Source organism: Atractosteus spatula, chromosome 6, assembly GCF_055471065.1.
Source record: "Atractosteus spatula isolate fAtrSpa1 chromosome 6, fAtrSpa1.hap1, whole genome shotgun sequence".
Taxonomy (NCBI): Eukaryota; Metazoa; Chordata; class Actinopteri; order Semionotiformes; family Lepisosteidae; genus Atractosteus; species Atractosteus spatula.
This window is the reverse complement of record NC_142711.1, coordinates 49,374,820-49,390,770: the sequence shown is the minus strand read 5'-3', so window position 1 is coordinate 49,390,770 and position 15,951 is coordinate 49,374,820. Positions and strand designations below refer to the sequence as shown.

At 36.6% G+C, this 15,951-nt stretch overlaps 1 protein-coding gene and 1 pseudogene across 1 annotated transcript in view; both read right to left on the bottom strand.

Annotated features, from left to right (window-relative positions):
• Positions 1-3,356, bottom strand: part of LOC148833014 (protein disulfide-isomerase TMX3-like) — a 41,473-nt gene extending 38,117 nt beyond the window's left edge. Inside the window, exons 1-3 of the mRNA XM_088918678.1 lie at positions 3,305-3,356; positions 2,991-3,045; positions 1,868-1,907 (exon numbers count right to left, since the gene is read on the bottom strand). Of these exons, the coding sequence (XP_088774804.1) occupies positions 1,868-1,907; positions 2,991-3,045; positions 3,305-3,338 (129 nt within the window). The 5' untranslated portion in view covers positions 3,339-3,356. The remainder of the gene's footprint in view (positions 1-1,867; positions 1,908-2,990; positions 3,046-3,304) is intronic.
• Positions 3,357-6,924: 3,568 nt separating this feature from the next.
• Positions 6,925-8,397, bottom strand: LOC148833013 (melanopsin-A pseudogene; annotated as a pseudogene).
• Between the last annotated feature and the right edge of the window lie 7,554 nt (positions 8,398-15,951).

The window sequence follows — 15,951 nt, the reverse complement described above, 5'->3', positions numbered from 1 at the left end:
CAATAGTTTTTAATGGTCTTGCATCTTTTCCCACCATTTGCAATACTTTACAAATCACAACCTACTGTTAATAAAATTACGTAATATGAGCCGTGTTCTTGCATATATGAACTCCATGAAATACTGTTAGTGTTTTGCACATTATGACACTGTTGAGAAATACCGCCAGGAACCCTTTTTCCCCATTGGCAAAGTGCTAATGAACTGACATCTCTTGAGATATTTACTCTACACATGAGACTAGTGTCATATCTATGAAACAGTACCAACAACTCACTTTTCCTATAAATACACACTTTTACATCCTAGACTCCTTCAATAACAACTCCACAAAGTGGGAGGAGAAGCCACCTTTCATTTTAATATTTCATAGGTCATGAGCAATTGAAGAAGCAGTTTTCAACAACAAAATATTAAAACATTTCAGAAACCTGGATTCATGTGTAATGTCATTGGTACTGAGAGTTGAAATAACAGTGACGTTTGAAGGAGTACCATTAAAAGATATAGATATGTTTAAATTTCAATTACAACTGACAATGATTCTAATGGTTCATCACATTTTCCTCCTACTCTGCATTATTTCTATTTATTGTGGAGGATCCGGTTTTGGTAAATGGTACAATGATAAAATGAAAACAAGCTATATCCAACAAGGCTTTGTAAAAACAACATGGACTGCACAGCAGTCTGACCCTCACCCACCAGAGACTGCTGAAAAATAAATAGAGCAGGTTTCTCTCTACAGCCTGAACTCACTACTGCCCCACCTGCTGGACACTGCGGGAGACAATTCTGGCTGAACCAGAAACCACCAACAGTGAGGAAAGAACCCATTTAAAATAGCTATAACAGGTTGTGAAGTTTGAGACAGTAATTTTCTTTAACAGACTTTTTAATGTGCAGTTTACCCATTTATTTAGCCGCGTTACAAGTATTTTACACATCTCGATTTTATTCCCATAGTCTGAGCAGTTTCAACTGAAGAAAAGTTTGCACCATACCAATGAAGAATATTTAAAAAGTTAGCTTTGTAGGCAACGTTTAGGCTTTGCTTGAGAGTCTACTGGAAATAATCCGCAGTTGGAATACACAATGGATTACAAAAGATCTAAATTGCTGTTGTTTACAGAAGATATTTGCTCTTCTGGCAGCAGTAAATTTTTGGCCCATTCCAGAAAATGTTTAAATTTAACTTATTACAATTTGAATTCGTCATCTGACTTCAGAATTTACATTGTCATATTCCGAAGCCCAGTTTTGACAGATTTAAGAAAATGCATCGAGCATGTTTCAAGTTAGCTTACAGCACATCTTCTAACATCGTAAATCATAATTCACAGTTCTGATAAGCTTGTTCATCATTCATAATATTTAGCATTGGAATCACAGTGCATGCTTCTATTACTATGTTCAGAGTAGACACTCATCTTAACTTTGTGGTTTCTTTAAAATTCTAGTTTTAAGAAGACTGAGCCCAATGTTTGACACTGACTGTCCTAGGTTTGTTTAAAACTCTTAACTAAGATTTTTTTTAAAAGCACTTTGGTACATTTTGCACATAAAACAAATTACTACACAGCTAAGAAAAACATCAGAGCTGATTTTGTGATACAGCCTATAACAAGGTGCTCACTCCAAGCCAGTGAAATAAACCAACTTGTATGAATATGCCAATTCAATTTGTAAGGGCTCACTCAATATCACCAGAATAAAACTTGTATGCACGACTGCTCTTTCTCTAAATAAACAGCACAGTCTATACTGACTTGCAAAGGGGATAACATGAATGGTGTCATCAGGGAAATTCAGAAAATCAGTTTGTCTACTTTGCCTGAGCAACCATTGTTCTAAAAACATTACTTACATCAACAAGCCACACATCATCCATTCTGCTTTCTTTAAACCTAAAAAAATAATTCATGGGAAAAAAAAATTATGAACAACAGCAAAATGTCCAAAATGAAGCAAATTTTCCATTTGTGTGCCATATGGAAAAAGGAATATGGCATAATACGGTTGTTTTTTTTAATTTCTTACCATTTTCTACAAAGTCCACACATGCATACTGTTGTACTTGCATACTGTTACTTCTGTCATATAAGAATACTTAAAGTTTTAAATGTACAACTTTAAAAACCTCAACAAATCAAAAATGAATGTTTCAGAGAAACAAAATACTAATCCTAAACAAATTGTAGCTTGTTTCCTTTCATTGCTCTTATTTAAAGCTTTTCATAATGTCACTTAACATTTAAGCCTTAAGTTATGGATGCTTCATAACCACCAAACACATAAGCAGATTACCATAGGATTCAATATTTTGTACTATATTAATGTAGATTTTAAACATTAAGTCTGGCAAACTCGATTATACTCAACAAAGGCACAAGACCGTAGTAATAGTTCACACAAAGATTAAAGGCTGTGACGATAATGCAATATTACCTAAAATGTTAAATATTGAATGAATGTATGGTTTCAATATTTTAACGTTAGTGTCCCACCATATTTTCTACGTAACAAAGTATAAATGAGCAATTAGAAAATATCCAGATTTTACAGAGAATACAGTGGATACGACTGAAGGGAACTCCTTTCAGACACTTTTATTTTACTAACTTAAATACAAGTTACTGTAAACTTGCCTCATTTATCTTGCAGGATCTTTGGACGTTTTAAATAAAGTCGGTAAGCACGTGGTGTTTCTCAAGAAGCATTTAACTGACATTTAAACCTGCTTTGCTACGTATAAGACATTCACCGACGCAATTGGATTCAAGCAGTGAAAACCCCTTAATTAGTGAATTAAAGAAACTGTATGCACAGGGTAGTTCTAATACAGTCTAGCTTAAACGCTTCATTCTAGATATCTCGTGTTAACGTTTTCGGCAATTAACCACATACCATCAGCAACAATCAGAAACGACAGACAAAATTCATGAAAGAAAATAATAGAAATAATAATTGGGTGCTCGAGCATCACTTACGAGTCATCCAGATCCTCCACATAAGCTACTACCGCTGTTCTACACAGAAGAATCACTGCAAATAAACAAAGAAAGTAACTAAGAACAATTGCTTAAGGAAAAACATCATATATTGTTAGAATATCAGACTAATAATATGGACTTTTGCAGTCAAATAAGTAAAATGAAATTATAAATCTTTTTGCAAACAAAACAGTGTAGTGTTTTAGCCTAAAGAAATGCAAAAATACACTTTATAAATATTTTGCAACGGCCGACATAATAGATCATGTGCATTATCAGAGCTGCAAAAAAGATTTTTAAAATGTTTTTACCCGCACAAACCAAACTGATCTTTACTTCTGCCATCTTTGCAATAGGAAGCACTAAAGCAGGAAACACAAAAGTGGGGGCACTGCGGAGCATGCGCGGCACCAGGGGCACAGACACAGGAAGCCAATGTAGTTGAATTGTGCAGAGGGAAGCTTTTGACTAAACTTTGCATCATCAGAAGACCATAGTGCTTTGTGTGTTTTATGCCAAAGTTAATAACTTCATCTGCTTTTAAGCTTTGAGAAAGGCCGTCATTCCATTTATGTCCCCCTTTCTTAAAAAACGGACAATGTTATCAGGATCCATCAAAACACCAAATAACGTTTCACTGAGGCCAGTTCCATAACAGTAAATGTGCAATTTTGCTCATCACGAGCCCGTGCCCTTAAAACGTTCTAGGGTGTTTATTTACAATTTACGACACATTAAGATTCGCCCTCATCTTGCCACATCCATGAACAGTTGACTGACTGACCACAGCATAGACCATCTAAGTGCCAGGTATGGTATGCATCTGATCTGATGATTCAGTTCAAGTTCAAAGTTTATTTATCAAATGCACATCAATACAGCGTACAGCAGTAATTGCTGGCCATTCACAGTATTTGAAAAGTAAACATTTATTTCTCTGACCATGTAAATATTTCTCACTTCAAAAACTCACACCAGCTAATCAATTCCAAAATCTCACCAAGAAGTTCTTGAGCAACAGAGTGTTAGCTTCCACAACTCAGCCAGACAGTGTGTTCAACAAACCCACAACCCTGTGCAAAGAAGTGGGTTGTCTTTTCAATTATAAATTCACCTCATATTCATGTTGATAATTGACCTTGTGCTCCTTCTTTCATTTCTGAACTTAATGTTATATGTTTTTTTTATTGTGTGCATTTCCATTTATCTGTGCTTTCAAAAGGAGGACAGTGAAAAAATATTTTCAGTAAGCATTTGTCAAATTCAGTGTAACCGGTTTGGTATAAATAGTGTATATTCCTGTCACCTGTTCTGTACATCACCACTTGTAATGTTGGATACTGAAGTTCATTGGTCATTTATCTATCCAGTCAAGTCATTTTTATCTCTTCATCTGCTACTACAGTGTAATTCATCCCAACTTCTGTATGGATTTTATACACCTGAAGAAGGCTCCACAGCCTAAATTTTGTTTCTTTTCTTCTCTTTTCAGCAGCGAATAAACCTTTACTTGTTCCTTTGCAGCCTACGAGTGCTGACTCAGCTAAATAGAACTACTTCAGTCTATGGACACATGTTCAACAGGGCTCAAGTCTTATGAGCAGAGCAACCATGGTATAACTGTCACATTCTCATCTTGGAAGAAAACCATTGTTATGGGAGCAGCATGAGGATGTGCATTAAGCTGCTGGAAAATCTGAGAAATCCAATGCAAAAGAATATTTAACAGGATTTACAAATATACACTATTACAATACATGTGCATCCACTGAATGTTTTAATTCTGCAGTCAGCCTGGAAGCTATAGTAGACATAAGAAACAATGAATGCTATTAAAGCGAGAGGGTTCATTCCAGGTCATGATGTATCACTTATTGGTTTTTAATTACATGTTTAAAAATGTGATATCAAAGTGGATTGTCACTAAAAAATAAAAGCTTAAATTGTGAACAATATTTATTTTAAATTTAAAAAAAAGCATCCTTAATCATATTTGCTTCCAAAGTATTCTGTAGATGTGGGCTAACAGTTTGAAAGATACAGAGTTTTTATACCATCTGAACCTAAATTTAATATTTAGAATAAATAATCCAATATATTAAAAACTGGATTTGCTAGTTAGAATTTGTTTTATCACAATGATATTAAAGGATATTCTAATTGCAAAGTGGGAGACATTAAGTTATAATGTGTACAAATGTTTGACACCCATTAACCAATAAAGATTTTATTTTGAGAGAATTACTTTACACTTAATTTTATTTGTCTTGTCATTACTAGCACTAGTGTGCTTCACTATGATGGACTGATGGGACGTCCAGGGTGTATCCCAGTCTGAACTCATTGTTTGCTGGGATACTGTCCTGCTTCCCCACAACCCTGAATTGGATGAACTAGATAGAAAATGGATCAATGGATGTGTGGTTCTGGAGTGAACTGGTGTTTTAAGAAAACCTTCAGCGTTTATTTGCTGGTGGTCTCCATATCTGAAGCTAAGGAATTTAACTTGGACCTGGAATCCTCACGTGATTTAACAAATTATATCAAATATTAATTATTACTGTGTTATAGTGAGTGAAATTTGTTACACACAGTTTGATGGTTCAGTGTTATAAAGGAAAGCTTTTCAATTAATATAAATAATGGATGTATCTGAAATTTTTAGCTATAGCTCACTGGTTTGAGGTGGAACAATATGCATTTCACTTACTTTAAGCTTTTTTCTAGATTTTATAAACAAAAATGAAGACCAAAGTAATTTGAAGATAGGGTATCATGGGGAACCATTATAAAGCATAGTTAATTTTACACCTAATTATGTACAAGTGATGCAGAAAGATACTAACCAGATACTAATGAGACAGTAAGTGCTGATGATTCTTTAGGGTGTTCATTCTTGAGCTATTTCAAGTATCTTTGGGTCACAATACTTTATTTTAAAACCCACTGCAATAAAAAAATACTCACTTCATTGGTTTAATGTGCTATTAAAAGGGACATCTTGGCAAACAAACATATACCTGAATCAAATGTATCCTGATGCTTTTCATGCTTGGTTCTTTATTTCTTTAACGTATAATTACCTGCAGCAAAAACTGGGTAACACTCATTGAGTTAATTATTTATTATCTGTTGTGTTTGTGTGTTTTTTTAACAACATATTATTACAAATCTGGCATACCTCAAGGCCTTGAATTAAGTCAAATTTCTACGTTAGCTTTTTTTACAATAAAATGAACAATGAATATCAAGCTTGTTGCATTTTTTTGCTTTCTCAAACCTATCGAAAAATGACTGCATATAATGACTGAATCGCTTCAACTGAATTCAGTTCAGTAGAGAATGCTACTTCTAGAAAAATGAAATAAACCTCATGCTGAAGAATTTGCAAAACTTGTGGTGGTTCTTCTTTGATGGAAAGCATACATACCTGTGTTTTTTTAACAATGAATGTTTTCTGTACGTAATATTTTATCATTTTGATTAATACCAGTGAAGAAGAACAGTGCAGAACATTTTATTTTTCATTAAAGAGGAGAAAAACATGAAAATACAACTTATAAAGATCTCAAATTACATGTATTAAGATGCTTAAAGAAAGAATATATGGATATATTGGCTTGCACAATCAACAGTATATACTAACCATATTTTTATATGACAGTCAGTTTTGCAGGTATTCTGCAGTAGCAGAAGCTTCAAAAATACTGTAGCTGTAAAATTAGCAAGACACCTGCTTTCTCGGGCCACATTTTGATACACATAATGTAAGCTAATAAAATCACACGTAATATACCCGGCAACTTACATCTTACATCAACTTACATCTAGAAACAATAGGAATGTTAAGCAAATACACAAAGTGACACAGACTTACAATATACAAGACTGATCAACATAATCATAGCTCTTTTGCGACCCCAAATTACATCTAAATCCCAGGCAGAGGAAATACACTGCATTCAGATTGGCTGACTTCAGTCACAGAGATATCTCTGGAGTCACTTGACGTCTTGTTAAAAAACCCAAAGTTATTGCTGCTCGGCTGGGACTGTATGATGGTGTCAACGGTTATGTCCTCTCTGATTTCGGTGGTCACCTGTCGATTGGAGGAAGGCGAGCAAAGGCTAGAGACATCGGCCTCACTCTCTGTCCAGCAGGACTCGCTGTCTGAGGTGGATGAATGGCGGCTCTTGGCCCACCGGGTGTTGGTCGCACTGAGGCTGGAAGACTGGCTGGTGAGAGTGGAACGGCGCATGGAGGTGTAGCTGCCTGATGAGCGCAAGTCCTTTTGAGAAACCCTCAGAATCACCTGTAGGAAGGGGACATACTTCGCAATAGCAGTTCTGTATTTGGGGTGTGTGATGGCGTAGATGATGGGGTTGTGGATGGCAGAAGCCTTTGCTATCACAGCTGGCACTGAGTTCATATATGGGGTCAAAAGGTGAGAGTAACCAGCAAAGGCGGTAAGAGCCACACAAGAGTAAGGTGCCCAGGAGACAACATAAAGCAAAATGACAATCAGGGCAATTTTTGCCATTTTCCAATCACTTCTCATCTTTTCATACAGTTTTTGAGACTCTCCTGAGTTGATCTTCTGAACAGCTCTGCCTGCAGCTCGGATGGCCTTGAAGATGAAGACATAGCAACAGATAATGATCAGCAATGGGATCAGGAAGATGAAGGTGAAAAGGAGCATAGTGTAAGCACGGACTGAAGGGGTGAAGGTCATGTAGTCCCACGTGCATGATGTCAGCAAACCTTCAGGAACATAGGCGCTCCAGCCAAAAAAGGGGGGGAGACTCCATCCAAGAGAGTAACACCAGACTCCCACCAGGATCAGCCCAGCTCGTTTCAATGTCATCACTCCAATAGACGCGAGCGGCCGGGTGATCACGAAATAGCGATCAGCCGCAATCACCATCAATGTAATCATGGAGCCAATTCCAAACAAAGCGCCACAAAAAGCATAAAGTTCGCAACCCTTTTCCCCAAACACCCACCTCTTGTGGAGACTGGTAATGAAGAAGACTGGTGCCTGAGTGATGGACATCAGAAAGTCGGAGACAGCAAGATTGATGATGAACATATTAGATGGTGTTCGCAAGCTTTTGCTCCTGCTGAAAGCATAGATGACCAGGAAATTTCCCAGGACACCAGTGATGCCCACGAACAGAATTACAGTTCCTATGGTGTAATGAGCATGATCAGGCACTTCCACAGTTGGAAAAGGGTTGAAGTCCTCTGAAATAGGCACTCCAGTGCCTGCATGTAATGGAACATCAACTAGATTGCTACTCTTTGCTCTGAAATGGTTCTGGCCTGTAAAATGAGACACAATCTGAGTGCAGTTAGAGTCTTGAGATGGGCAGGAGATCCCTCTCCCTGCAGACTGACTGTTCATTCTCTTCAGATGGAAATTTCTTGATTTTTGATTGAAACAAAAATAAATGTGGTATATACAGTATGTGAGATCTAACGAACTAACTCTTGATTTTTTTTCTCAGTAATATCTATAATTTCTCTTCTACTTCTCCAACAAATACTTAGTTCAGTCACATAGACTCGTCTTTATATATTCAGTGCGTGCTGCAAAGTGATTGGTTCCTTTCTTGGTTAATTTGAGTTGGGCTTTGATTACATCACTGACCAACCAAAAAGAGACTCTTATTTGTCACATTGGTGGTGACCTACTCTTAACATATCATGCCATAATTTATACAAACATTGCATTCTCATTACTTTGACAGAAAAAAAATAGTGGAATTCATTTGTGGATAACTACTGTAGTTAGTTAGTTCTACTGCCAAAAAGCAGGAATATGTATAATAAAAAAAATCTTTAAAAATGTAGGGCAATGGAAAAATCAATTGATTGTGAAGTAATTAACAGATACATTTTTCCATTCATGGTCAAATGACAAGTGAACCAGGTTAAGTCTAGACTATGTGATTGATAAATTGTGTTTTTCTTTCAGAAAAAAGCTTTAATCAGATGGTTTTCGAGACTGAAGCACACGAACAATCAATAGTGTAGTGCATTTTATCCTTGCAGGCAAAATAGTTTCTTCCTGCAAAAAACATGTTCCTAAAACCACACATTAGTAATTCACTCACTGCTGTCTTCTGACCTGAACACTAATTTATCGGCACCTGCTGTTAGGAAAGAATGACGATTTTTCTCCATAGTGTCATTTATGCCACGCATATTGTCTCTGTGTCTGATTTGTGAGTCTTTAACTAGATCTGTAAATGTGTTTTGGAATACATTTGCAATATACTGCATAATTAAATTGAAAGTATCAGATTATTGCATCCCTTCTGTTGTACAATTACCCTGTGAACAATAACACAAAACATATATATTACATATATATTGCATTAGGTAAAATCCCTTGATGTGAAAGTAAGAAGCTGGTTTCAATACAAATGTAATTCTGAATAGAGCTGCTAGTTAAAAAAACACATTAATTAGTTACAGAACTGCATAGTAATATTGAAATATTGACAAGTGTAAAGCCTCATTGCAATAAAATGCAATTAGTTTGAAATGTGAAGTTGACCAGTTTAAATTACTTAGTTTGTGTTTCTCTTTGCCACAATCAAACAAAATATCATGATCATAGAAAATAAATCAATGGATTAACTTTGGAACCTATTTGTTCATGATCTCATATTGATGTCTCCTACTGATGATCTCAATTAAACATTGTTCAAGAAGGTCACCCTAGATGAACCTGAGAGGGTTTATATGGTTGATGAATTGATACCCATCTTTTCATAGTAGGGTTTCATAGTAGGGTACACCCACCTAGCAACAACAAATAAATCCTATAAACAGAAGGATAACCTAGACAATGAAAGTGTAGCATAGCTCTAAGTAAAAACAGCAAAGATTATTTGTTAAATTTTGGTTTTAATTTGAGAAAAAAGACACACTTCAAAATATTTTTGTATACAAGAAAGGTTGCCAGATAAAAATATTTTTTAAAACGGACTAATCCATTTGTGTGACAGCTTGTCATGACATGTTTTCAATATTTTGCATTCATGCATTTTAAGTTCATCTAGAATTTTTAATAATCATTTGATCATCAATCATTTAATTATCTCTTGTGGGTTCATATTTCTTCCTTATAAGTAAAGTTTGGGCTTCAGTTTCATTCACAATCTTTCATAGAACATTGCTGATTAAAACTCCAGACTTCAGTCAAAAACCTGGCGTTTAAAAGAGGAAATGAATGCAAACTTGCTAAAATTAATATTCAGCTCTTAGTGTTGGATATGATCCTTGCTGTTCTTCTAGTTTTAGATTTTGGTGGACACTTCAATAAGTTCCAGTACATTTTCTTATTAATGAAGAACAGCTCCTTAATGGCATTTTTTCAGCTAAAATGGTCTCATGAATTTCTTCCAAGTGTTACTTGCAAACCATACATTTGACACACATTACCAGTGAAAGGCAATGTGTACTGATGCAACCTTTATTCAGCTGCAATTTATGATGTGTTAAGAGCTGATATGTTAGCCACAAAGTATTAATGCAGGCTTTTTGACATACACTTAAAATGAGCAATTCCCAGTTTGATTGAAGCTTGCAGAATGACTGCAAATTTGTGCAGCAGACAGAACTACAGAGCTGAGAAAATACCATAAAATGCTTTGGACTCTGGATTTAATGATCTAGCACGGCTATATTTAAGAACAAAAAGGGCATTCAATGACTAAATTATTATTAGCATTTTCTGAATTTCTTGGCCCGTCCTGAGTCTTCCTTCGAAGCCATGTGATTCCTCAGTACTCGAGGGCTAGAGAGTCATTGCATTTGATTTTACCGTTGAACAATTTAATATAATCACTTCCATTCTGAGCACAGGCTAGATCAAACACTTTGGAGGCTGCAGAGCCTGTACCTCCCCAACACCATTCATCCATTTTTTTTATCACTTCATGCAATACAAGGTCAGGGGGACATGGAGCCTGTCCTGGCAAGCAATCGGTACAAAGCAGGATATACCTTGGGCAGGACACCATCCACTGTATGTAACGAACAGTTCTTTCCGGACCCTATGCGGACGACACAATCTGAAGAAGTGGGGGAACACTAGGGAAACGTCATGCAGGAATACGGGGCTGAAGACAGGGGGGCGTGTCCAAGGTGCGCTGGTGCACGGGGGAAGGTGTGGCCGAGGCGAACAATCCGAGAGAGTAGTCCTTAGGGATAATCCAAAACGCAAGGGTAAGTCCAAAACCAGGAGATCCATCAGAACAAGATAAAAACCACGAAGGCCGGGTCGGAACCGGCGGACGGGGAACAGGAACGGGAACAGAGGTTAAAACCTTAACGGGACCAGGCGCTTCCTGGTCCCGGACTCGCATGATATGGAAATCAGATGCGGAGCCCGGATGAGCGTCAGCGCCTGGCTTTTAAGGTGGGCTGGGAATAGGGAACAGGTGCAGAGAATAAAGTCTTAGTGAAAGGGCTGGAGCACCCTTAAGGAGGGGGGACTATAGTCGTGACACTGTAGGGCACAAACAGACATACACACAAACCCTCCCCAGGTCCAGTTTTCCCAGAAGCCAATTAGCCCACCAGTACATCTTTGGACTGTGGGAAAGAAACCAGAGCACCTGGAAGGGACCTGCACAAAGCCTGGGAGAACTTACAAACTCCACACAGACAGCACCTTAGGAATTGAACCTGCATGGCAGCAATGCTAACCGCTGCACCACCATTGGGCCCCTCCAACATACCATATTTGAATTCCTATGGCTTACTTGTTTATTAACTTATTTTCACGGTATAAAAAATAGCCACAGTTATGTTTTTTTCAGGTTTCATTTACAGAGATGAACGAATTCAGAATATTCTGAAGAAAATGAGTGTCAGAGCAAAGGCTTGAAAATTAACTGCCAGGCTTAAATTGGTTAGGAAAAATAGACCACATACAATCCTACTGATTACAATACATTACTGTGGACGCTACTGAAATACAAATCAGAGAGAAGTGTGCCTCGTACGAAATTGAGGCTGATACCTTTGTTCTGTCTTGCAGCAATGGGGAATCATAAAGCTTAAGTCAATTAAGTAATTCATATCTCAGGTGGAATAAAAGATAAAAGGCTCTGGGACTGCTAAGACCAGTTTTTAACCTGACTGCTCTTCAGGCAAGTGCACCTGTGACCCATTCGCAAGCCAAAAAATAAACCTTTCCCATATAAACCATAAGATGGCAGTGTTCTGGGAAAATGTTAGCTAAATGGGTTTTTTTATTGACTGATAAACTGAAGAAGGGTCAGACATATTTTTGTCCAAATCATTAGCATTAATTGTCCCAGATTCTCTGTGCATTCAAACTAAGTAATCTAAAAAGGAGTTTTTTTATAGCTTTTATAGAAAAAATGTATTATTCAGCCCACACTACAACCAGGTAAAGGTTTTAAATTTTAAATCCTGTTTCTATCAGTGCTTAGAACAAACTGCAAACTGTATTGTTAACTGAATACAGAGTCACAGTTGTTTTCCGGAGAATTTTCTTTTCCTGTGCAAACAGTGTATTTGATAGTAATAGGATTGCACATTAAAGATTTACAAAATGAGGCATCAGAAGTTGTAGAAAATTATGAAATGATGTACTGGAAAACACAATCAGCTAAATGTATTGCCTGAGGAAGTGAAAATATAAATGCAAGCTTTAGAGTGTTTAATCAAATTGGTGCTCAATTTGATACCCTGGTAAATTTAAATTTAAACAATGTTGCTGTGATTTTGAAAAGTGGGTATCTGTTATTACTAAACTAATTTCAACTGTTTCAATTTATTATCAGCAATTAGAAATACAAAAATTATATTTTCTAATTATAATTCTAATTCAGTAATTGTGGTAACTCAATCTGAAAAGCCTGCTTTTTTTACCCTTGACATCTCAATTACTTTTATACAGTTACATAGTAAATAAGACTTTTATTACATTTATTTGGAGACATCTCAAGATAGAAAAGGTCAAATTTATGTAAAGTTCCTGAATTTTTGAATGGATCGGTTTGACAATGTTTAATACCTTCATCTACTAAGTGCAAAAATATTACTGAAAAATATTAATAGGTAGTTTTAAATTAACTGTAAAAGCTACAATAAATCTGGCATAGGTGCCTACTGTAACTCGTACTACATAAAAGTTAGACACTTACAGCAAGTTCAGGTTTAGTTAGGATTTCAATAGAAAACATCATGCAACAGTCCTTTTGAACTGTACTGCATAGCATTGAGCTTGGCTGACGTTTTACTGCTGAAGGCTCCAGATGGTCCATGTAAATCGAAGATAAATTACTACCAGGTAAGACTGGGAGTAAGAAATAACAAAATCTACAGTACATGTAATGCAGATTTTTAACAATAATCACTTTAATCTTGGAAATATTTGATCATAAGAAAAGATGCACTCATATTTAACATTTAAAAACATTTTATGTTATGTTTCTTGCCTCATTGAACGTACGATATATTGTTTGGCAAGTGTAATCCTGATGCTTTGTTCAAGAATAAGGAAAGTGTCCTCTGCTGCAGTAGCAGTAAATTTACAACCCCATCTTACTCACTGGATCTTTATGAGAATCCCTGGATGGAGATCAAGTCCTCTGGTGAACGGTAAATGGCCCAACCCTTTGTTAATCACTTCCAGATTTTCCTTAAACTATAAAAAGAGCTTGGATTCGGTTCCTGAAATGGTAGTTGAGCTGTTCGTAATTTGTATGCTACCAAGGCATGTCTTTGTTGCTGTTCGGAGGCCTGATTCAGGATCAGACAGAATTTTAAATGAGGCAAATGATCCAGGAAATAAAGGTAAAGTTAATCCATCCATTTTCTAACCTCTTTATCCGTTACAGGGTCATGGGGGAGCCAGAGCCTATCCCAGCAAGCAATGGGCACAAGGCAGGATACACCCTGGGTGGGACACCAGTCCATTGCAGGGCAGACACACAGACAAAGACACGCACACACTCACACCAGGGCCAATTGTTTACAAAAACCAAATAACCTACCAAGATGTCTCAGATGACTGTGGGAGGAAACCCACATGAACACAGTGAAAACATACAAGCTCCACACAGATATCACTTAAAGAACTGACCTCAGCGCATCAGCACTGCAAAGTAGTAGTGCTAACCACTGTGCCACTTGCAGTTACTATGCAGTTGAAAAGCAAAGGTCACAGTCTCTGGAAGATAAAAAATAGATTATTAGGTTATAAGATTATGTGAGATTACAAAACTGCAGTCACAGATTTTTACCCATAACTCCCTTTCATATTAATCATTTGTAAATGTTGGTCATTAGTATGTGGATTTTATCAAATATTTTAAAATCTTCTGTGAGGTCAATGTTTTTTTTTATCTAGAAATATAAAGAAAGATAAATGAAAACAAGAGTAAAAACTATCATAAGTGCTCATAATTATTTATTAGCACCTTGACTTGCAGTAAAACAATGCAGAATATTTTCTTTTTGCATACAGGGGTTAAAAGGTGAGGTACTTACATCTCTTGGATTACTCTGTTAAATGTCCAACTGTGTAAATGCAGCTTTGGTTTGTCAGTGTAAACGCTAATGCACTCTAAAAGGACACACCTAGTTAAATTAAACAAAAAATAACCATTTCAAAATCAACAGTGAATTAATTAAAATATTTTTTTACAATTCACTTAGCCACAGTTTAGTAGTTTAGAGATGTGTCAATAAATATACTATTAATTTATACAATTAATTATATGGAAATAGAGGAACCATAATCTGGAACCAGAGAATTAAAGAAGTCATGTCCTAATGTTAATTTTGAAAATTAATTTGTATAGCTTTTTGTTCCAAAAACAGCATCAAAACAGCAGGAAAGAGCACAGTGATCATTCACAGGTTTACAGCCTTGCAACATGCATGAAAATCAGATTTTTTTTTCTGCTGTCAGTTTTTGTGTGAGGTTTGCATTTTTTTCAAAATGACATGCGCACGAGAGGAAAAGTTTGGATTTAACTCTCACTGTCTGCTTGTGGGCAATTATCACCCTCTGAGCTTTATAAGAGGATGTTGTTAACCAGTAAGGCAGTTTACTTTTTTGTGCACTACTCCCTCTGCATCTCAGAAAACTGGAATGAGCCTTTGTGGCTCAGTCAAAGTAATACCAGAGAGAGGCCCAAACTGAGACCGTAAGACAGACCATCGCCTTGTGGCTCATGTTCTGCATCATGCAACACATTCAAAGTAAAGAAGTAGATGACCACCAGGAAGAAAAATAGATTTAAACTCCCAAGTTTCTGTGGCCTCTTCAGTTAAAGCAGGATGAGTTTAAGGAAGTTTCCATGATGAGGAAGCATAATCAGATTTTGTAATTCAAATTTCATCTGGCCATGACAACCAAAGTTTATATCAACAGGTCTGGGGAAAGGTACTATACGGCCAGCAGTGTCCATAATATTGACAGGACTTTGCTCAGAACATCAGTACTCAGTTTCTCCTACAGTGGAGCAGCCCTTTTTATTGGGTATTCTTTTTTAATCTAACAAATCTAAAAGCAAGAGTGCCACCTTGTGGCTGACCAACACCAACAACATCCAGAATTATCCTGATGTCTCCCTGACACACACCTCTTCTGGGGAGGATTCTGACTTAGTGGCATCCAGTCACAATTTCACAGATGGTAGATTCGCACCACTGGCTTTTCTGCCAAGCACATGTAGTTCCTCTCATACTGAGTGGAATTATTATTGCAACAACACATCATCAGAAGGGTACACCTAATCTCTATGACTCCTTTTCTTTAGCTAATAAGATCCAGTCTCGGTGACCATCTGTGACCTTATCAGCAGAGGTTTAAGAGGTTAAAGGAAAGTTTGGTCAGAGCCTCTTGATATGTTTTAATACTTTTTTTTCCAGAGCTTCTAAACAAATAAGAATAATTCATTTA